Below are 23,575 nucleotides of genomic sequence, written 5' to 3' on the forward strand. Positions count from 1 at the left end.
ATCTTAAAATAATATTTCCCAACACTAAGCTAAAGGCCAAGCTTTCATAATTAATAAGTCTCTGTCTGAGTCATTATTTGGTGGTTCCAAAAGAAAGTCTGACTGAGAAAGACCTATTACAAGAACTGAATGTTCAATTAGTTGAATATCACTTATTTAGTTGTATTCTATTAAAGTGAATCACCTGAGAACTGTTTCCCCTCCCTTGGTGAGTGTTGGGAATTGAACTCAGGTCCTCTGGAAGAACAGCCAGTGCCCTTCGCTCTAAGCCATCTCTCCTGCCCCAAACTGTCTTATTTTTAATTGGTGTAGTATACTGTCTGTGAGAAGCCACTGGTCATGTGGAGATCAGAAGACAATGCTATGGAGTTAGTTCTCACCTTCCATCTTTATGTGGGTTCTAGGAATCAATTCAGATTGCCAGGCTTGCTTGTCAAATGCTTGCTGAGCCATCTTCATCTTGGCATCCCAGGACAGCTTATTTATGTATTTATTTTTAGTGTGTGTGAGCCCATTCCCACAAGGGTCAAGGCCCATAAGTGGAGGTCAGGGGACAACTTCTAGGCCTCTGCCATGTCCTTCCATGTGGATCCCAGAGATCATGAAGAAACAAAGGTCAACAGGCTTGGTGCCAGGCAACTTTACCCATAGCTATCTCATTGGCACTGTTTTGCTTTTTAAAGATTTTTGTTTAATGTGTGCTTGTGTGTGTACAGGTGCATGCCGGTACCCTGAGAGCATGGGATCTCCTGGGGCTGGAGTTGTATGTAGTTGCGAGCCACACCACGTGCACCAAGCTCTGGTCCTCTGCAAGAGAAGCGAGCCCATCTGTTATAACAGAAAAACAATGTGCCTCCTAGTAAATGGTTTGAGAGGACTATACTGTACTATACCCAGGCTTAAATATTTTAGCTACATAGGCCTTAGTGGGGTTTGAAAGCAGCTACTTGGAAGGAGCATGGGCTACTGACCACAAAAGGGGGTTATATAACCAATTCAGATCAAATTATGGCCTTGCTAGAGGCCTCTCACCTTCCCACAGCTATAGGAATGGTCCACTGCCACTCACACCAAGTGAACAATAACTGAGCTGATGAGAGCTGTGGCTCTCAGGGGCCTAGGTCCCCCTCACATGCCACAAGGCACTCTTATGTCACAAGCCACAATTCCATCACCATCTCTTGATTCTCAACAAATTTTATCCTATGTGCACCAGATATTTCACCCTAATAGTCAGGCTTTGTCTCACTTTATTAAAACATATTTATAGCCTACCTCTGAGGGTCTATCCTATCTAAAGACTATCACTATTTCTCGTGAAGTTTGTCAAACTTCTAATCCTACCCCTAGACATCGGAGTCCTCCCTTCCCCACTCATCAAGCCAGAGAATCCCTCGCTGGATCAGACTGGCAGCTTGACTTCACCCACATGCCCACAGTTAGACGCTTCAGATACCTTTTTTTTCTAGTGGATACCTACCTTCTCAGGATGGGTAGAAGCTTCCCCACCACTAATAAAAGATCGCAGTCTCTGATCTCCTTTTTAGGGAGATCATCTTCCGTTTTGGCGTTCCAACCTCCTTTCAATCAGGTAATGGCCCTGAATTTACCTCTCAAATCTTACATACTCTGGCTAAAGCCCTTAACATCCCATGACGTTTCCATATCCCCTACCATTCCCAGTCTTCAGGCAAAGTTGAATGAACTAATTGTTCTCTCAAAAATATTTTTATCAAACTCTTCCAAGAACTACATACAGATTGGATAAACCTCCTACCACTGGCTCTCCTGTGACTAAGAGCCCTTCCAAAGAAGATGTTCCTCATCTCCCCTTTTTGAGCTCGTGTATGGATGGCCGATTATGCCTCCTGGCCTCTCGTCCCCAATCACCTTCTTACCCCCTTGTTACACTATCTTCACACTCTTCCTTGGAACTTCACCCACCATCATCTGCCTCAGCCCCATCCTAATCCCTTTCCCTCTCCAATCAACAGAGGAGACTTAGTTCTCCTTTCTCCTCCAGGTCACAATATTCCTCCTCTTTCCAGGCCCTTTCAGGGTCATCCTTACCACCCCAGCGCTACTAAGCTCAAGGGATTCCCTCACTGGATTCATCTTTCTCGTCTCAAACTTTTTATATCATCAGTCCAAGATAATCCTTCTCACATTTCAACCCTACCAGGACCCTGTTCTCTTAAGTTTCAGGGTGGACCAGCCTGCCTCGGGTCTCAGAAGAATGAGGCCTCACACATCTGCCAAGACCTAAGGCCGACCCTATTGGGTCATGCCTTTCTTCTACTCCCCTTCCTCTCCTGCACCAGCAGTGAACTCTATATATGGAGATTTGAGGTTCAGGAAACCTATACCTAGTGGCTCAACCAGACCACTCACATGGTGGGATCCGAAGACTGCCCACTAGCTGGTGGCATGAAAGAGTACTTATGCCTATAACAAAAATCTATGTCTGAAACACCTGCCCCCTATGCTTGTTTTCTCTATGATCAGACTAGAGATTACTGTTAACACTGGCCAGTAACTTACGGAGGTTGCCCTTATTGGTACTGTAAGAGACACAACGCATATTCAGGAATAAACTCTCCCTTTTATGCAGAATGGGAAATTTTTTATATTCTGATTAAAGACCCGTGACATCCCAGATAGGAGACAGGGGTCACTGGTAAATTTTACTGTAGCGATTATCACAGCCGCCCGTCAGGCACACTCAAATACGGAGGGTGCACATCCCATTCTCTCAAACCCTAATATAGACACAGTGGAAGAAGTGGTCCAAGGCTCCTCAAAGGTTCTTTCTTCCCTAATATCATCCCTTTTGGTGACACTGATCTCACCTCCCTGTCACACCATCTCTTGTTTTAAACCTTAATCCCTTCGTATCAGCTCTTGAGTGAAGAATGCTGATTGTGCACCCTTCTGAGCCAAACTCACAGCTGCCATTTGTGGCCTCATGCATTGTCTTATTAGACTTTCCTACCTCGCCACTAGTAAACTGCTCTAAGCCACATATCACTACCACCTCTTATCTCTCCCACATCTCTCTCTTCCGTATGGTGGACTGCTTTAACTCCTCAGGAACACCTTGTGGGCACTCTGGATTCTGCAGACTGCAATAATACCATAACACTTAGTACTGCCACATAGCCCCTATGTCCAAACATTCTCTGTGGCACACAAGTATACCACTGCCTACCTGAGAGTTCGTCAGGTAAATTAGGGGTGGTACTTGGTGAAGAGCCCTGGCCAGTTCCCATCACTGAATTTATAGAGCAAAACATGATAAACAAGTAATGGAGGTTACACCCTTCTGGCATCCCTGGGCATAACTGCAGGTCTAGCCACTGGAGTGGCAAGACTGACTACTTCCCTAACTATGTACCATAGGCTTTCCTCATAATTTATCCAGGATTTCCAATGGGTAGCTCAGACTATCATCACTCTTCAGTCTGTCCGAAATGTTGCTTCTGTGTTAATAATCAGGTATAGTAAAAGGTAAGATTCAACAACTTCAGAGAGATCTTCAAAAACACAAGGAACAGCTTGATGCCTCTGTCCAGTGGATCCCTGATAGTCCAATATGGAACCAGATACTACTTTTCTCTCTCTTTTCTTAATCCTACTAATGGTACCTTGCCTTATACACTTCTTGACTAGATTTCTTCAACAAGTTCAAAGGATTTCTAACTAGACTCTCAACCAGTTGCTGTTGCAGAATTCTAGTCCCTAGCTACAGAACCAGAGGTGTACAACATCTGGACACAGCTGGACGAAGAAGATGAAGATTGTCCCATAAAACTCAATGCTGCAACTCAGCAGGAAGTAGTCTAAACGATAACTCTGTCCCTTTCCTAAACCCAATTGTTTTATTAATAAGCAAAAACGAGGTGGGGGGGGATAAAGGGGGAAAGGGCCAGCCAAAGAAACACACCCTTAGAAGAGAAAAAGAAATGCACTTTGCCCCTGCAACCAGAACCACAGAAATGCACCCTGACCCTGAAACCAGTGCCAAAGAAACACACGTTGGCCCTGGAATCAGAGCCAGTGAAAGAAATACCCTAAAATAAGAGCCAAAAGGCTAAAAAGAACCAGTGAAAAGAAACACTTTGGCCCTGAAACCAGAGCCAAATCAACCCTAAACCTATGCGGAAAACTAACCAATCCCTGAAAAGGAGATCTAGACAGTCTGAGCTCAGGGACTGAAATCTGGCCAATCCCCACCCTGGAAAAACTTGCCCCGCGGCCCCCCCCCCCCAGTAATCCCTATATAAATCCTATGCCTGTTCAGCTTGTGGATGTTTGGCTGCTTCCTTTCACCCTGGCAGAGGCAGCCACTCTCGTGGATTCTTCCCTCCCAATAAACCTCTTGAATGAGGTTTGGGTGAGACTTTCTTTCGCCAGAATAGAGCAGAGGAGAGGGGGAGCCAGGGCCAGGGCCAGAGCCAATTTTAGGATGCCATTGTTTCTTACTGCTGAGTAGTACTCCATTGTGTAAATATACCACATTTTCTTTATATATTCTTCAGTTAAGGGGCATCTGGCTATTACAAATAATGTTGCTATGAACATAGTTGAGCAAATGTCCTTGTGGTATGACTGTGCCTCCTTTGGTTATATGCCCAACATTGGTATTGCAGGGTCTTGAGGTAGGTTGATCCCTCATTTTCTAAGAAATCGCCATACTGATTTCCACAGTGGCTGTATGAGTTTGCACTCCTACCAGCAATGGAAGAGTGTTCCCATTTCTCCACATCCTCTCCAGCATAAAGTGCCATTGGTGTTTTGGGTCTTAGTCATTCTGATTAGTGTAAGATGGAATCTCAGAGTGATTTTGATTTGCATTTCCCCAATGACTAAAGATGCTGAGCTTTTCCTTAGGGGCCTTTCTGCCATTTGAGATTGTTCTGTTGAAAATCCTCTGTTTCAATCTGGGTTATTTGGTAGTTTGATGTCTAGTTTATTGAGTTTTTTTTTTATATTTTGGAGATCAGTGGGCTACTATTTTGTCTTGTTGACCATGTCCTTTGCTTTACAGAAGCTTCTCAGTTTCAGGAGGTCCCATTTATTAATTGTTGCTCTCAGTGCCTGTGCTACTGGTATTCTATTTAGGATGTGGTCTCCTGTGCCTATGTGTTCAAATGTATTTCCCACTTTCTCTTCTATGAGGTTCAGTGTGGATGGATTTATACTGAGGTTTTTTGATCAATTTGGACTTGAGTTTTGTGCATGGCAACAGATATGGATTTATTTGCATTCTTCTACATATTGACAGCCAGTTATACAGCACAATTTGTTGAATATGTCTTCTTTTTTTCATTTTATATTTGTAGGTTCTTTATCAAAAATTAGGTGTTCATAGGTGTGTGGACTGATATCAGGGTCTTCGATTTGATTCCATTGGTCTATCTGTCTGTTTTTAAGCCAATACCAAGCTGTTTCATTACTATAGCTCTATAGTAGAGCTTGAAGTCAGGGATGGTGATGCCCCCAGGTGATCCTTTATTGTACATGGTTGTTTTAGCTATCCTGGGTTTTTTGGTTTTCCATATAAAGTTGAATATTTTTCTTTCAAGGTCTGTAAAGAATTGTGCTGGGATTTTGATGGAGATTGCATTGAATCTGTAGATTACTTTTGGTAGGACTACTATTTACTTTGTTGACCCTACCTATCCAAGAGCATGGGAGATCTTTCCATGTTCTGATAGCTTCTTTAATTTCTTTCTTTAAAGACTTGAAGTTTTTGTCATACAGGTCTTTCACTTGTTTGGTTAGATTTACCCCAAGATATTTTATGTCATCTGTGACTATTGTAAAGGGTGATGTTTCTCTGATTTCCTTCTCAGCCCATTTGTCATCTGTATAGATGAGGGCTACTGATTTTTTTTTTTTTTTAGTTAATCTGGTATCCTGCTATATTGCTGAAGGTGTTTATCAGTTGTAGGAGTTCTCTGGTAGAAGTTTTGGGGTCACTTATGTAAACTATCAGCAAATAGCAAGAGTTTAACTTCCCCTTTTCCAACTCATATCCCTTTGATGCCTTTTGTTGTCTTATTGCTATAGCTAGAACTTCGAGTATTATGTTGAGTATATGTGGAGAGAATGGCCAGCCTTGTCTTGTTCCTCATTTCAGTGGGATTGGGATTGCATAGAGTTTCTCTCCATTTAGTTTGATGTTGGCTGGTGGGTTACTATATATTGTCTTTATTATGTTGCTTGTATCCTTATCCTCTCCAAGACCTTTATCATAAAGGGGTATTAAATTTTGTCAAAGGCTTTTTCAGTATCTAGTGAGATGATCGTGTGATTTTTTTTTCTTTCAGTTTGTTTATATGGTGGATTACATTGATGGATTTTCATATGTTGAACCATCCTTGCATCTCTGGGATGAATCCTATTTTGGTCATGGTGGATGATTTTTCTAATGTGTTTGTGAACTTGGTTTGCCAGTACTTAATTGAGTATTTTTGCATCTATGTTCATGAGAGAAATTGGGTCTGTAATTCTCTTTCTTAGTTGTGTCTTTGTGTAGTTTGGGTATCAAGGTAGCCTCATAAAAAGAGTTTGGTAATGTTCTTTCTGTTTCTATTGTATAGAATAATTTGAAGAGTGTTGGTATTAGATCTTTGAACATCTGGTAGAATTCTTCACTGAATCCATCTGGGCCTGGAATTTTTCTGGTTGGGAGACGATTAATAACTGTTTCTATTTCTTTAGGAGTTATAGGTGTTGTTTAAGTTATTTTATCTGTTCTTAATTTAATTTTGGTATGTGGTACTTATCTAGAAAATTGTCTGCATGAATATCTGTCTGTGTGAAGGTGTTGGGTCTCCTGGACCTAGAGTTACAGACAGTTGTGAGCTGCTATGTGGGTGCTGGGAATTGAACCTGGGTCCTCTGAAGGAAAAGCCAGTACTCTTAATTGCCGAGCCATCTCTCCAGGTTTGGGTATTAATTTTAAAGGGAAGGAACAGCTAAGTCTCAGTAGAGATGGTTGGCTGGCCTGGTTCACTGGGTGAGAAGGGTTAACACCTCCAGGACCAGGTGAAACTGTGTGCCACCTGAAAGGAGGCACACTAGGAGGACAAAGGGTTAGAAACAGCCCTCAGAACAACTGGTCTTTGAAGGTGTCCAGAGCATGAAGTCAAGGTGTATGAGTTCCTTTTATGCTGTGACCAAAATCAACTCGAGGAGGAAAATATGTATCTGGCTTACACATCCCAATAACAGTCCATCACCATGGGAAGTCGGGACAGGAGCTGGATGCAGGAACTGAAGCCAAGTCCTCCGAGGAATGCTGTCTGCTGGCTTGCTTTCCTGGTTAGCTCAACCTGCTTTCTCGTGTGACCCAGGACCACCACTCCAGAGCTGACACCACACACAGTGACCCCGCCCTCCCACATCAATCAATCAAGAAAATGCCCCCACAGTCTTGCCAAGCTGATAGAGGTGTTTCCTCAGTTGAAATTCCCCCTTCCCAAATGACCTTGGCTCGTATCAAGCTGATTAAAACTAACCAGGATGCAAGGGAAGTCAGGACACTCGAGTGTAGAAGGAGACTGACAAGAGTACTCACTGCCTTTCTCCACCAGACGCCTTTCTCCACCAGACGCCTTCATTGTAAGGGGTGTTGCTAGGACAACCAGTGACGCTTGGCTTGAAAGAGGCCTGAGGATTGAGTTGTGGATCACCTTGTTGCAGTGATGCTGGGGTTAAGCAGGAGAATGCTTTGTTTTGATCCGGTTCTGTTGATTTGGTACAAGGCTTTGGGCAAACTCTTCCGATGAGCTATATCCCCCGAGTCCAGGAGGATGTCCTTTGTCTGTCCTGTTTTTGTTTGCTTTTTCAAGGCAACTTTTCTCCACATAGCCATGGCTGTCCTGGAACTCACTCTATAGAGCATGCTGGCCATGAGCTCAGAGATTCCCCTGCCCCTGCCTCCTGAGCCCTGGAATTAAAGGTGTATACCACCATTGCCCAGGTAGAAGTTGTTTAGGAAATATTTATAAAGTAGCCAACTGATTTAGTGTCTAGCTCTCAACTTAATTTCATTTGATTCATGAAAAGAAGTTAGAAGGTAGTGGTGCAAACTTTAATCCCAATACTTGGGAGGCAGAGGCAGAAAGATCTTGGTAAGTTTGAAGCCAGCCTGGTTTACAGAGTAAGTTCTAGGATGGCCAGGGCTACAGAGAGAAACTCTGTCTTGAAAACCACCCTCGCCCCAAGAGAAGTTACTAGTGTTGTATTTATAAGTTTTCTGGAAAAAAATTATGTGTGTGTGTGTGTGTGTGTGTGTATGTGTGTGTGTACATGGATGCCACAACCTGTAGTTCCAGTCCTCAGTTTAGGAATTCAAGAAACTATTCCATATCTTCAGTTTTTCCTTTTAAACAAAAGTACATAACTTTTTAAAAGGAGTATAATGGAGTAGGGAGTGGGGGGCACTTAATGTCAATGGTTCTGAGGGGTGGTCTCTATAAGAAGCTGGCATTGAGAGGTGACTCAAGAGAAGCAAGGGGAGCTGGGGAGAATCTCCGTGGTGTATGGCTTGTCTAGCATGTGGGAGGACCTGGATTCAAACTGCAGTACTGAAGAAAAGAAGAAAGGAAAGAAAGCCAGTGTCATGGTTTGCAGGTATAGTGTCAGAACTCAGAAGACTAAGGGAGGAGGATTGCCATGAGATCGAGGTCAGCCTGGACTAAACATTAAGTTCTAGGTCAGTTAAATAACATATTGAGGTCCTGATTTGAAAGAAGGAGGAGAAGGAGACAGAGGAGAAGGAGAAGGGCTGGAGGAATTACTTGGTGGTTAAGAGTGCTTACTGCTCTTTCAGAGGACCTGAGTACTGTTTTGAGACAGTTGATTATACTGTGTAAAGATATGTCACTGTGATTGGTTTAATAAAAAGCTAAACAGCCAGTACCTAGGCCGGAGATGTAGGTGGGACTTCTAGACACAGAGAGCTGTGTGAGGAAGTAAGGAGGAGTCACCAGCTGGATGCAGAGGAAGCAGGATATGTAGGAAAAGAGGTAAAAGGCACAAGCCATGCGGCTGCACATGTATTAATAGAAATGGGTTAATTTAAGTTATAAGAGCTAGTTAGAAACAAGCCTAAGCTAAGGCTGAGCCTTCACAATTAGTAACAAGCCTCTGTGTCATATTTGACAGCTGCCTGGCGGGGCAGAGAAAGACTGGTTACAGAGTTCACTGCTCAGTACTTGTTTTGGTGGCTCACAACCCTTAATTCCCTTAATTCCAGTTCCAAGAGATCCTATGCCCTCTTCTTCCCTCTTTGGGCACAGCACTCATGTGAATACACACTTAAATAAAGTAAATATTAAAAGAGGAGAAAAATTCAAAATAGGGATGGTGTCAAGCAGCCAAATGATCAGTAAAACACGTTCTAGAAAAAAGGAGCGGGCTTACCTGATAGGGTCAAGGAGGCTCATCACCATGGCCTAGAGCTGGCAAGACTGGAGAGTATAAAACACACAGGGTATAGGCTATTGTGAGGATTTGGGCTTTTCCTCAAAGAGGACAGGCAGCTGCTGTGGGGTTTTAGGCAGAGTGACATGATCTGAGCAGTTTCAAAGGAATTCCACTGGTTGCTATGTAGAGAACAGACTAGGTACAAGACAACTGGCCTGGATGTTTCAAAACTGGCTGCATGGTGTACAGTGTGAGATCCCGTCTCAACACACACACACACACACACACACACACACACACGTAAATGTGGCACATGTTACCAATTACCAAATTTATGTCAAAGGCATAGAGGTTTTCATTGTTCTTTCATTTTTTTTTTCAGTTTTTCAAAATGGTAAATTTTAGGAAATGTTACCCAGCAACAGGGAGGAAGGGTGTGGGGATGTGTTGTGGGGGAGGGAGAGATCAAAATATTAGGGAAGGGACTCACGTGTGGCAGGTGCCAAATTTTGAAATTCAAAAGCAAGCTGCTTTGGGGGATGTTGGGGAGCTGGTAGTAGCTACCCTAGCATGGAGGAAGCCTTAGGTTTGATTCCCAGTGTTGCATAAATCAGGTTTGGTGTGTGTGTGTGTGTGTGTGTGTGTGTGTGTGTGTGTGTATGTGTGTGTGTGTGAGTCTGTATACAATACCCATGCTTGAATGTAGGAGAATCAGAGCTTCAAGGGCATCCAGGGCTACATGGTAAGTTCATAGCCAACCTGGGGTATGAGGCCTTCTCTCTCTCTCTCTCTCTCTCTCTCTCTCTCTCTCTCTCTCTCTCTCTCTCTCTCACACACACACACACACACACACACACACACACTGGGCCAATTGTGAGCTTTTAATCTTAGCACTAGGGAACAAAAGCAGTTGGATCTCTGTGAGTTTTAGGCCAGCCTGGTCTATGTAGTGAGACAGACGCCTCTTAAAGGGAGTGTTTTGTGGCCTGGGCATTTTTCTGGGCTCTTGTGCAAACACTTGGAGGTGTGTACTTATGGAGTTCAACACAGATAACCGAATCAAGGCAGGTCTTGGCTGGGCGGGGCAGGGCACCAGGGCTGAACTGTAACTACATCGCTGGGGAAGCCCTCCCTTGTCAAGCTGAGCTGATACATTGGGGAAGCCTTTCCCTGAAGCAGGGCTGTAAGCTGCTACACTTACTGTGACCTGTGGTATCCCTTGGCTCTAGAGTGCCAGAATCCCTACCCATCCCATCTGAGCCCTCAAGATGCTTATGCTAATCCCATCTGTTTGTCTAGTTATTTAAATAAAACCACATATTATAGGCTACAGGTAGAAGATTTACTGCTTTGCTTTAAGAAATGCATAATTTATGCCCAGTTATAAAGCATTGGAAAAAAGTTCAGTCACGTGTCTTTTATTAGTTAAGATCGAGGCCAAGATAACATAGTATGCGTTAGTGCAGTTAGTTTGCTATTTTAGTGCTGCAGGGTTGAAGGTGTGTGGGAGGTAGTTTTCTCGATGCAGCAAGAATCATGCCGGACCAACTTCATGGAACTAAGGAGATGAGACTCCCCAAGTGGGCTTGTCCTGACATGATATTTAGGGGAAATGATCTTCCTTTCTGGAATGCAACTACTCTGTGCGCTCATCTAGTTTATGAACAAACCCAAGGGAGCTACGGAACTGCTCCCGCTCCCTACGCCCCCCCCGCTCCTCCGCCCCCCTTCATCGCATCAGCTGAAGCCTCAGTCACCTACACACCTCGAAGAGACCACACAGGGTTCAGAATCCAAAGGGCGGCTGTGTCATTGAGACTCAGCTAAGTGTGTGGGCAGGGGGGTGGGAGGAGATGAAGGCAAGGGAATGAAGTTGGAGTAGATGATGAAAAGCTTGACTTGCAGCCGGGTTGGTGGTGGCGCACGCCTTTAGTCCTAGCACTTGGAAGGCAGAGGCTGGCGGGGCTCTGAGTTCGAGGCCAGCCTGGTCTACACTACTGTTACACAAAGGAAATCCTGCCATGAAAAAACGAAACATGAAAATAACTCTCAACTTTCAAAGTCCTGGCGAGGGAGGAGGCTTCTAAGGCGCCTTGCCTTTGGCCTCTCTTGGAATCACTTTTCTTTCAGTAAAGCAACATGGCGCCGCCCTGCGCGGGCGTGAGCGTGTGGGAATCGCCCGTCGCCGCCGCTCCCCCCGACCCGGGCCAGGCCTGCCCGGCTGCAGACCCCTAGCCTTATCTCTACACAGAAACGTGAAACGTGGTGTGGCTGAGCTCCGAACCGCCGAGAGCCCCTCGTGACAGCGGCGAGCTGCCGTACAGGAACATGGCGCCGCCCTAGGCTGGGCAGGCGCACCGGCTTACAGCCGCCTCGCACAGGCACAGCCCGGCGGCTGGCTGAGGGCCGGTCACCGTGGCGGCTGCCCACCTCGGCGGGGCTGACGAGCGCGGCAGCCGGGAGGGGACGCGGGCTGGGGCTGGGCGTCTGCGCCGCTCCCGCCCCTTGGCGTCGCCACCCCGCGGGATTCGCAGCCGGAGCGGCCGCAGGGAGATCGCCGACGCCGCGGCAGGTGAGCGGGGCGGCGGCGGAGGCCGGCGGGCCAGCCCGGGAGGCGCGGGGCCGAAGCACCGGCGTTTCTTGGCCCCTCCCGACCGGTCGGGTCCCGGGGATGCCGGGTGGAGGCGAAGAGGACACAGGGGCGGGGGGAGGTCCACCCTCCAGGCCGCACTCCCGGAGCGCCTCGCCCGCCTGGACAGCTGTTTACAACGGAATCCCGGTGGGCAGACATCTCTCTTTCACCGAAAGACCCTTTCTGGAGGATTCTTTTGTGTTCTGCCTGGGCCCTCGTGCAGCCCTGACAGATGTGGGTCCCCATGCCAGCATCCTGCTCTCCTCGGTTATGATGTTGAATGAATGAATGGGAGCAATTATGCCCCCGGAAGCGCCCCCACTGCTCATTAATTATAGTTGCCAGTTGTGGAATGGTTGTTGTGTGCCAGCTTGTGGTCTCTGTGTAATCTTGTCCGTTAAATGAGGAGGTACGCAACTCCGTAGAAAACTGAAGTCCCACAGCCTCTAAAGAGCCAGAATTGGATCTTAGTAGTGACAGGGAACTGGATATTTTAAGAAAAACTGATCACTCTTACTAAAGGTATTGTCAGTTTCAAACCACAGGTCCAGTGCTACTTTAAACACCTTGGGCAACCTCTCCCAAACAGTGACATCACACAGATGACACAGGGATTTATGTCTATCAACAGATGGGTATCTGTTTGCCGGGCATGGGGGTGGTGCAGAGTATTTCTGGAGAATATGGTTGGTCTTGGCTCTTGAGAAGTTCAAAATCTAGGCGAAGAGTTTCGTTTTGCTTTTTAAGTACAAATTAGCATTTCCCCCCATCTGACCCCCAACTCTCTTTTCCCATCTTCGCTACCTCTCACATTTTCATTTCGGGTGCCATGACTTCTGCCAGAGGAAAGAAATAACCCGCTTTCCACCCCACCCCCACTTTATAACTGGGTGAAATTCTACTCCTTTCAAAGATAGGTCACGTGCCATCTTTTCTGGGAAGGTTTTCTCGGCTTCCTCCTGCTATTTAGAATAGCAAAGTCATGCTTCTTTGTGTTTCATTGCGGCTGCCTGTAAGCATGTCTGTCTCTCTCTGGCTAGACTGTTTTCATCTTTCCATCCCTATTTAAATAATCGTATTTTGACTGGAATTTCAGTCAGTGATGAATGCCAACTGTCTAGCAATCAGCCCTGCAGGACTTTGGAGAAAAGTGTAAACATTCATAAGGTTGAAGGAAGCGCTGTGGGAGGAGAGAGAAGCTGCAGGGTCTGGGGGGGGGGGCAGTCTACTGAGTTTAAAGGAGTCTTGCTTTCCCTCCTTTCTGCATCCACTGAAGGACTCCATCATCTGGTCAGCTCCTCAGCATGTGAAGAGGTTAAAGTTAGATGTGTTTTTCTTTCTTATGGGGTCTGTGGGTGATGTTATACACCGGGTCTGTTGCACTTCCAAACTCTAGTAGGATTTGGGACAGTGAAGAGATGGGTTTTGGAAGGAAAAGTTGGGTCAGGTGTGGTAGGTAGCACATGCCTTTATCCCAGAGCTCAGAGATCTATGAGTTCCAGACTGACCTGTGTGGCCAGAGCTACATAGAAAGACTCTGTCTCTAGGGGAGGGGTAGGCCACTGGGTTAGAAAAGTGAGATTCAGCTTGGCATGGCGGTGCCCCTTAATCCCAGCCCTTGAGGGGCAGAGGCAGGCAGATCTCTGTGAGGTGGTCACCCTTGTTCTCTGTATAGAGTTTCAGGCCAGCCAGGGTTGTGAGACTCTGCGGGCGGTGCCCGTGGTGGATCTCTGTGGGTTCCTGGACAGCCAGGGCTACATAGTGAAACCCTGTCTGGAAAAACCAATAAGCAAACAGACAGGCAGATCTTGGGCTGGAGAGCTGGCTCAGCAGTTACGAGCACTGACTGCTCTTCCAGATGTTGAAGGTTTTTTATTCTCAGCACCCACATGTTTGTTGTCTTAGAACCATCCATAACTCTTGTTTCAGGGACCCATTGCCCTCTTCTGACCAACTTGGGTACACATGCAGTGTACAGGCATACATGCAGGCAAAAAAACTCATATACATAAGATAAATAAATGTTTTGAAAAATACCCTTACTAGCTGGTCTAGACTAGTGTGTCAGGTAATATCCCCATTCTTATCAGCAGCTAATACAATGAAAACCCAGTCACATTCATTATGGTTGCTTGGTACTTCCTACTCATAGGCTTTTCCTGTTGATTAGCAACTACTTAAAAATATATGTTGGGACACATCTTTAATCCCAGCACTCTGGAGGCAGAGGAAGGTGGGTCTCTGATTTTGAGGCCAGCCTGGTTTACAGAGTGAGTTCCAGGACAGCTGGGGGGCTACACAGAGAAACCCTGTCTTAAAAACTGTACACACACACACACACACACACACACACACACACACAGTCTAGTTTGGTTTTTGAGATAGGGTCTTACTATGTAGCTTGGGCTGTCCTGGAGCTCTCACTATGTAGACCAGGGTGGCCTTAAACTCACAGAGATCTGCCTGCCTCTTCCAGTTATGTTTTTAGAATTTAGGGGAAGGGTTGTGTATGTTGTGTATGAGTACTGAGCTGTACATGGGCATGGAAGCCAGAGAGATCAACTTTTGAGTATCTTGCAGGCATGATTCCGTGCCTGGCTTCAGTGGTACAAGGGATCTGAGTTCAGGTCATCAAGCTTTTAGAGCAAGCACTTTACTTACCAAGCCATCTCCCAAACTCCCATTCCCAGGTGTTTTTATCCACACAACAGGACTAGAAGCCATTCATCTCCTCAGCACAACATTGGAAGGTGGCTAGAAGTGTTTCCAATGAGTTGCATTTTGGTGTTGTGTTTTTACTTAAGTGACCCTAGCCCTGAAGTTGCTCTGTCCTCTACCTCCCAAGTGCTAGGATTACAAGAGTATGTAAGCAGGCCCAGCTTTCAAGGATTTTTTTTCCTATAAGCTCCCAACCATGAAAGAGTGTTAGTTTCAGGTTGGTGTGGTGGTGCACATCTGCAGTTTTAGCATTTATGAATTGGGGGCGGGAAGGTCATGAGTTCATGGCTGGCCTGGGTGACATAGAGAGCTCAGGGTCAATTGGTTATATTTAGGGAAACACTGTCTCTAAATACAGACTTAAGGTCATCACTCCCTTTGAAGCAGAAGCAGGTGGTTTAAGCCCCCTCCCCAACTTGTGACATTATTCAGGAGTGAGATACAATTGTTCCAGCTATTCTCGAAGATTCAAAGGCGTCCTTGGCTAAGTGTCTTTGACCACCGAGGTATAGTATAAATGAATATAACTTTCCCAAACCTGTTGAGAAAACTGAAACTCAGAGACTAAGGGTTTGCTCGGTCATACAGTGACATGTTTGACTCATTGTCTTTCTTTCCTAGGAAAGTGAATAGACTTCACTGAGGATGTCTGAAAACCTTGACAAGTCCCATATAAACGAAGCAGGAGAGTCAAAGCCAAGTGACTCTGAGCAAGGCCTGGAAGGTGCTCTGGAATGTTCCGATGAAGCTTTACAGAAAAAAATAAAGTCAGACTCACCTAGTCCCCAAAGAGTGGGAAGACCTCACTGTAAGCAAACTTGATTTTGATTAAAAGCACCGATTATTGTTTCCACATGGCTTGCTTGTGCCTGTGGCTGTGAAAAAGTTCTTGTAGTATGACAAGATTGCCAATGAGTAGCTATTGACAATAGCAGCAGTTTCCCAGCTGGCAGCCTGGCCATCTTTGTGCTTATAATTGCATGAGAAGTTAAAATTTTAGAATAATGTCAGAACATTCCTGTCTCTCTCGCCCCAGTGGCATTCCACTTTGAAGTAGCATGAGAAGCAGAGGGGTGAGTGAAACTATAGCTTTAGTTAAAAGAATGAGAAGTCTGAGGCTCCTTTGAACCAGGACTGAGCTTACGCAGGTTAAAAAGAAAAAGAAAATGGGTGCTTCACCACACCCTAAATTCATTTCCCCAGGGCTTCATCCCCACAGGCAGAGTGAACGGATTCAGTTTGCTGAGTGAGGGAATCATTTTAGGTTCCAGCAGGCCCTGCTTGTGTAGCCAACAGTTGCCCGGCTCATGCCTTTTCTTAAGAACACATAAACCTTTTGAAGCGAATCCAAAAATACAGGTCTTAAGAGGGAGTGTCATAGTCTAAGAATGTTAGTGTTGATGCTATCAAATATAAATGAACAGTTGTTCTGTAGACTGGGAAGAAGGACAAAGATTTTGGGGTTTTAAGGTATGTTTCCAAAATAATAAAGCCATTCCTGAATAATTTTCCAGTCAACATAGTGTTCTTATAGCACATACCTACAAGTGGGCCCATTTTCTTAGTTTATGGTCATATAGACTGATAAAGGAACACAAGTTGTTTCCAGAGAAGCACACTATACATTATCTGGTGTGCACTTATGAGTTACTGTCTCATACATGTGTGTAGTTAGGGAGATGGTTTCCCATCTTTAACATAAGGCATGCTATCTCCTAGGGTGGTTACAAACTTTAAACAAATTCATGTAAATCATCATGAATAGTGAGTGCTTAGGAGCAGTAAATGGTCAGTAAACATCAGTGGTTGTCACTTCTACTAGTATTATGTCATCTGCTGCATTTCTAATGGTGGGACTCAGTGTTGTAATGTGTGCTATAACTTGAACTCCATAGGCCCATGTGTTAAAAGCTGGGATCCAGCTGTGGCATTATGAGGAGTAAATAGAATCTTTGGGGGGAGGGGTCCCTGGGATCTGCCCTTCAAGGGATTTCTGGGGCTCGGCCACTTCTTCAGTCTCCTTTTGCTTTGGGCTAAGTTGATTCTGGTCATATGTTATATGTTATATATGTAGCTGCTGTTATATGTAGCTCATTGCAGACCTGAAAAGATGGATCCACTAGATCAGGGGCTGGAACTTCCAAACTATAAGCCAGCCCCCAAACCTTATGGTTTTTGAGATTCAGCTTTATGTAGCCCAGGCTGGACTCAAATTCTCTGTGTAGCTAAGGATAATCTTGAACTCTTGACTTCCTGTCTACATTTCCAAACTTTTGGGTTACAGACTTGTACTACCATGCCCAACTCCCAGCTTGTGTGTGTGTTTGTGTATGTATGTATGTAAGTATGTATGTATGTATGAATGTATGTATGTATGTATATCTGTATTTGAGTCAAGGCCTCACTCTATAGACTAGGCTTCCCTGGAACTGACTTTGGGGTTGGCGTCAAACTCATGTAGTCTAACTGCCTCAGCTTCTGAGTGCTGGGATTACAGCTGTAAGATACCACACCCAACAACTTTTTCTCTTAATGAGTTGATTTATCTCCAGTACTTCCTACAGCAGCAGAACACTGACTAAGAGGATATAGACTGCTAACATGGTTTTTATTAACTGTAGTTTCTAATAAAGAAGGGTTTTTGGTCTATCTTTTCAATTATTCTGTGAAGGATAGACTTGCTTTTTGGCATTCTGTCAATGATAGCATGGCTCTAAATTAATATGAAGCTAGTATTAGGTTATGCTATTTGAAAGTACATGTGGTTATGTCTAAGGCACCTATGACCAAGTTTTCAGAAGCTGCTAAAAAAAAAAGACCTAGCACCCCATGGGTGAGTGACAACTGCTTCTAACTCCAGCTCCAAGGAATCCAATCTTTTTTTACCCCTCTTTGGTTACCAGCACTCACTTTTCATATAGATGTACATAGACATACATGTAATTATTTTAAAAATCATTTCTAAAATTTATGTTTGAGCCAAGTGGAGGTGGTGCATTCCTTTAATCCCATCACTTGGAAAGTAAAGATAGGCAGATCTCTGAGTTTAAGGCCAGCCTGGTCTACAAAGTGAGTTTCAGAACAGCCAGGACTACACAGAGAAACCCTGTCTTGAAAAAACCAAAACAAACAAACAAAATTGTTGTTTGAGTATTATTAAAAAAATAATTGAAATTTGGGTTAGGACTAGGACAAACTTTTAGCAATTTCTTAAAAGACCCTCAATGTTCTTCTGCCATCTTTACTACATATATAAAGCAATGTTCTCAGTAGGAACAATTACAAAGTCATAATGTTGATCAACTTTGAAAAACACTGAAGATATTATATGTATATACCAACTATTCAGTCAGGATGTAATTAATTATATAAAATGTTTTTATAAGCATATCTATTAGTATGTAAATTTTCTTTGATCTTTAATAAATTGATAAAATTATATGTCTACCAAAATATTGTTTTTTGGTCTTTTTTTTAAGATTTAAAAAAATTAGCTGGGTGGTGGCCCACACCTTTAATCCCAGCATTCAGGAGGCAGGGGCAGGAGGATCTCTGTGAGTTTCAGACCAGCCAGGTCTACAGAGTGAGTGTCAGGACAGCCAGGGCTACACAGAGAAACCCTATCTCAAAAAACAAAAACAAAACAAAGATGCACACTCACATGGATACATCTCAAATCCCTGAGTGCTTTAGAACTTTACAAATGTAATCTGCAGCAGTCAGCATGGTTGATGGTCTTTAAAATTGCACCACTGTCTTGAGGTGCTAGGATATCATCATCACCATCCATAATTTTTTTGTGCCACTTGGCAGCAAATCTCTCTGTTCATCAGAGCCTGCTTTCTGTGTAGTCTTGCTGTTTGTGTGACTTTGTATGAATGGAATGTGGGGCTGATGTGGTGGCTCAGTGGGTAGAGGAACGCCCTGCTAAGCTTTATGACCTGAGTTCTCTTTGGGACTCACACCATGGCAAGAGAGAACCATCTCCCAACAACTTGTCCTCTACACATGTTTAGTGGCATGCACATGTACACACACAATGCACATGTATTAATTTTAAAATGGTTTTTAAACTGGAATTCTAGTAAATATGGTTGTTTATGTGACATTGTCAGTAGAGAGTTCTTAGGAAATTTGTGGTTTTGCATTTAACAGTAGTTTCTTTTTATTGCCAAGTAACCTTCCATTTGTGGTGATACACAACTTCTCTCTTTCAGTAATTGGATTTTCATTTGAATTTGTCAAGGTTTTGTGAGTAAGATTTTTAATATATGATTTCAAGTCTTTTCATGGCCATACTTTCTGTTTTCTTGGGTAATGGATTAGGAGTGGGGTTTCTGGGACATATGGTAAGTGTATGTTTTGTTTTATAAGAAACCACCACGAGGCCTGAGGAGATAGATCCATTGGTGAAGTGTTTGCCCAATCTTAAGAACCTGAACTTGAATCCTGTAAGCCACATAAAACAGCTAGGTATGGGGCACATGTCTATAATTTCAGACCAGAGGAGGCAGAGACAACTAGGTCTACAGAGCTTGCTGGCCACCTACAATATTTGAGTTACAGAACCTGGTGGGCGCGCACACACATAAACACACACACATACACACACACACAGGCGGGGGGACAGGGAGGGAGAGAGAGAAAACACATTGACTGTTGTTTCATATCCCACTTTACACATAGGTCCAGACACTCTTCCTTTGTGTCAGTGTTCAGCACTTTTGGCATGTTCAGTCTTTCTGCTTCTGGCTAGAGCTAGTAGATGATGTGTAAGTTACAGCTCACACCGGGTTTGCATTTCCCTAATGACAATGAGCATCTTTTCATATTATTTCTAGGCATTTGTATATCTTCTTTGAAGAAGTGTGTGTTTGACTCTTGCCCACTTCTTATTGTTGTTAATTGTCTATTACTGAGTTGTGGGATCTTATGGAGATGGCTATGTGCTCTGTCAAGTGCTTTACTTGTGTTTTCTTTATGACATACCTTCCATATTCTTTTTTGTTGTTTTTTCCTAGACAAGGTTTCTCTATGTGATAGCCCTGATTGTCCTGTGTAGGTGGAGTTTTTTGTCAGGTCTGCTGGCCAGTTCTCAAATATCCACACAGAGACTTAATGTTAATTATAAATGTTTGGCTGATAGCTTAGGCTTGTTACTAACTAACTCTTTCAACTTAAATTAACCATGTTTGTACCCATGTTCTGCAACATGGCTCAGTACCTTATCTCAGTATGGCATGTTTAGTTAGCTCCTCCTTCCTCTGTGTCTTGCTTGGGACCCTCAGAATTCCCCCTTTCTTCTTCCCAGCATCCTCCTAGTCTGTCTCCTGCCCAATTTCTTCTTGCCCAGCTATAGGCCAGTCAGCTTTATATTAACCAATGAGAATAATACATATTTAAAGTATACAAAGGTTCCATAGCATTTCCCCCTTTTTGTATATTTAAAAAGGAAGGTTTTAACTTTAACATAGTAAAATTATATACAACAAAAACAGTTATCAACTAAGAATTACAGTTAAAATATTCACTCCATTTGTATTTGGCAAAATTAGAGAAAATACTCTATTATTTATTTTTGTGAGTCTAAAGTTTTATACTTAATTTACTTTTAATCATAACTAAAGAAAAAATTAAGTTTAATTATTTAATTTTTAACTCCATCAAAGACCCTAGAAGGGTGTAATGTTACCTAACAAAAGGGACATCTGGCTGCCTGGAGAGTCACCCAAAGTTCCTCTGTAACACTGGGTGTCCATCTTTTGCTTATAGGCCTAGTATATCTGACAGACATTTCTGAGAAGAAGGAAATCTTGAAGGACTGTCATACCTTGTCTTGGTAAAGTTTGGCAGTCACTTGTTTACATCTTACCAGCATACTGTCAGCAGTTCAGGCAAGGGCAATTTCTTTGCCCAGATAGCTAGTTTTTGCCATAAAGAAAACAGACTCCATATGGAGGTCTCTTCAATGCCCATCATCTTCTCTGAAGTAGATTGGAGCTGCCAGGAGCAGATGTGTATCACTGTTGTGAAAAGCCCTAGGTTATTAAACATATTAATTGCAATATTCTTTAGGTCTTTGAAGTGCTTGAAGACCATCTATCTAAATATATCTGTTTAACCTTGAAAACATACCTAAAATTACTAAAAGTTTGATAATTATAGATTAACTTTTAACTTGTACTTCTTAATTATACATTGTATTTTAAAATGAGCTGCATAAGCACAATACCCCAAACAAAAGTAGAAGCATACATATAGTATAGCCCAAATAACTTCAAATTTATGTCAATAAGCCAAAATCTATACCATTGTAAACTATTTTGAAATTAATTGTTGCATTTTAGATTAAAGTAGATTTAATTATCTACCCTATTACCTCATCATTTATATATTCCCTTTTTTCCTTTAGAAAGAGAACTTTGAACTTAAACTCCTTTATTTAGCTATTTTCCTGATTATGACCAATAACCACTTTTTCTGCACCCCCCCCCCCGATAAATGATGACATTTTCTCAGGAGCTCTTGCCTATTTCTCTTTCTCAGGGAGATTCATGTATGTCTCTCTTAGGGTTCTTGTTACCTAGCTTCTCTGGGGTCATGGACTACAGGCTGGTTATCTTTTGCTTTACATCTAATATCTATTTAAGAGTGAGTACATACCATGTTTGTCTTTCTGGGTCTGGGCTACCTCACTCAGCATTATTTTTTCTAGTTCCATCATTTTTCCTGCAAATTTCAAGATGCCCATATCAACCTGAGATGAATCCATAGTCTCTCATTTCAGTGGAAATAAAAGCATAACCTCTTCCCCAAAATATGATATCTTTTGACTTCCATTTTGAAGTCAAGATATTTTAAAAATATATAAGTTGGTTTAATCCAGCAGTTTCCATAATTTAAAGCTTCTGTGTATTTCCCATCTTTATCATTATTATTTTTTTTAAATCTATGACTGTATATATTTTTCTCTTTTTTCTCCCAAGCCTATATATATTTTAAAGCACACTGTACACTGTAATCTGTGTATAGTTTTTTCCCCCATCTGGATCTGTCATTTCTGAGCATCTGTATTGTTTTTTGATTGCATGAGATGAATCTTAAGTTGTTATTGTCAGCTGCTGGCCCTGCTCAGTTTAGTGTATGATACTAGTACATGGCAGTTGGGAGACACACATCTCTACTGCAGCCAATATGAGTGACATGAGACTATGAAACCACATTTGGCTGGTTTTTGTGTGTTTAGAACCTTTTTTAAACTTTCTCAGGTCTTATGTGGATGTAGGTGCACCACACTGGAACACCATTCATAGGCAGAAGTTTTTCATTAGGACTGCTGACCAGCTCCCAAATAACCACACAGAGACTTAATATTAATTATAAATGCTCAGCTGATATCTTAGGCTTGTTACTAACTAGATTTTACAACTTTAACTTATATTTCTTATTTATGCTCTGCCATATGACAGTACCTTTTTCCAACACAGCAAGTTCATCTCCTTGCCCCTCTTGAGACTCCTCCCTTCTTCACGCTCTCTTTTTGTCAGTAAGTCCTACCTAACCTCTACCCTTCCAGCTATAGGCCAGTCAGCTCTTTATTAACCAATGAGAGTAATACTTATGTACAGCGTACAAAGATTGTTCCACAGCAGTACTGGAAATTGCTTTGTAGACCAGGCTTGCCATGGACTCATAATGATCCACCTGCCTTTACTCCGGAGTGCTGGGATTAAAGGTGTGTGCTACCACGCTTGGTACACTTCCTAATAGCATCTTTCACAGAGTAAAGATTTTAGATACAAATCTAATTTATAATTTTATCTTATAGTTTGAACTTTTTGTATCATAAATATTGTTTAATATAGGATCATAAAGATTTTCTTTCATGTTATAGAAGCTTTATTATCTTAGCTGTTAAATCTATGATTTTAGCTCATATTGAATGAGTTTTGTCATAGAAGAATTGAGGTTTTTTTTTTTTAATTTTTATGCCTTTATTGTTCTTGTTTTTGTTTTGAGACAGGGTCTTTCTATATACCCCAGGCTGTCCTGGAACTCATTGTGTAAACCAAGCTAGCCTTGAACCTACATTGGTTTGACAGCTTGTGCCTCCTGAGTCCTGGGATTAAAGATGTGTACCACAACACTTGGCAGTGTGTTGGTTTTGTTTTTTGTTTTTCAAGACAGGGTTTCTCTGTGTATTCCTGGCTGTCCTGAAACTTGCTCTGTAGACCATGCTAGCCTCAAATCAAGAGTTCTGCCTGTCTTTGCCTCTTGAATGCTGGGTATAAAGGCATGTGCCACCACGGCCTGGATGTTGTTCTTTTGTATAGAGGGATTTAATTGTTTTAGAAATATTTTTATGAAAAAATACTATGCTTGCCCTCTGACTGCATATATACACACATATGAGTGTGTCAGTGTGTTTCTCTCTTTCTGTATATTTGAGTCTATTTCTATATTCCCTGTCAATCTATATGTCTGTATGCAAAACCCCATACTATAGTCTTGATGGTTATACTTTGACAGAAAGTCTCGAAATCAGCATAATCCTGCCAGACTTCTTTCTATGAATCAATTAGGAAATTTGAAAAATGTCTGCTGGGAGTTTGGTTAGAATATGCTTAGTCAATAGATTTACTTAGAGAAAATTGACATCTTCATAATATCAAGAATTAAAAAAATATTGTCTAGGCTCTATTTGGGACATTTTTATATTTTATTAATATGCAGGACATTAATTTTACTTTTATTTTGTATTTTTATTAATACTTTCTGGAAATGCTG

The 23,575-nt window shown here is 42.8% G+C and overlaps 1 protein-coding gene across 1 annotated transcript in view; it reads left to right on the forward strand.

Annotated features, from left to right (window-relative positions):
* The first annotated feature begins 11,862 nt into the window (after positions 1–11,862).
* Positions 11,863–23,575, forward strand: part of Tcp11l1 (t-complex 11 like 1) — a 35,539-nt gene continuing 23,826 nt past the window's right edge. Inside the window, exons 1-2 of the mRNA XM_051184076.1 lie at positions 11,863–12,010; positions 15,410–15,596. Coding sequence (XP_051040033.1) covers positions 15,434–15,596 — 163 coding nt within the window. The 5' untranslated portion in view covers positions 11,863–12,010; positions 15,410–15,433. The remainder of the gene's footprint in view (positions 12,011–15,409; positions 15,597–23,575) is intronic.

Source organism: Phodopus roborovskii, unplaced genomic scaffold (genome assembly GCF_943737965.1).
Source record: "Phodopus roborovskii unplaced genomic scaffold, PHOROB, whole genome shotgun sequence".
Taxonomy (NCBI): Eukaryota; Metazoa; Chordata; class Mammalia; order Rodentia; family Cricetidae; genus Phodopus; species Phodopus roborovskii.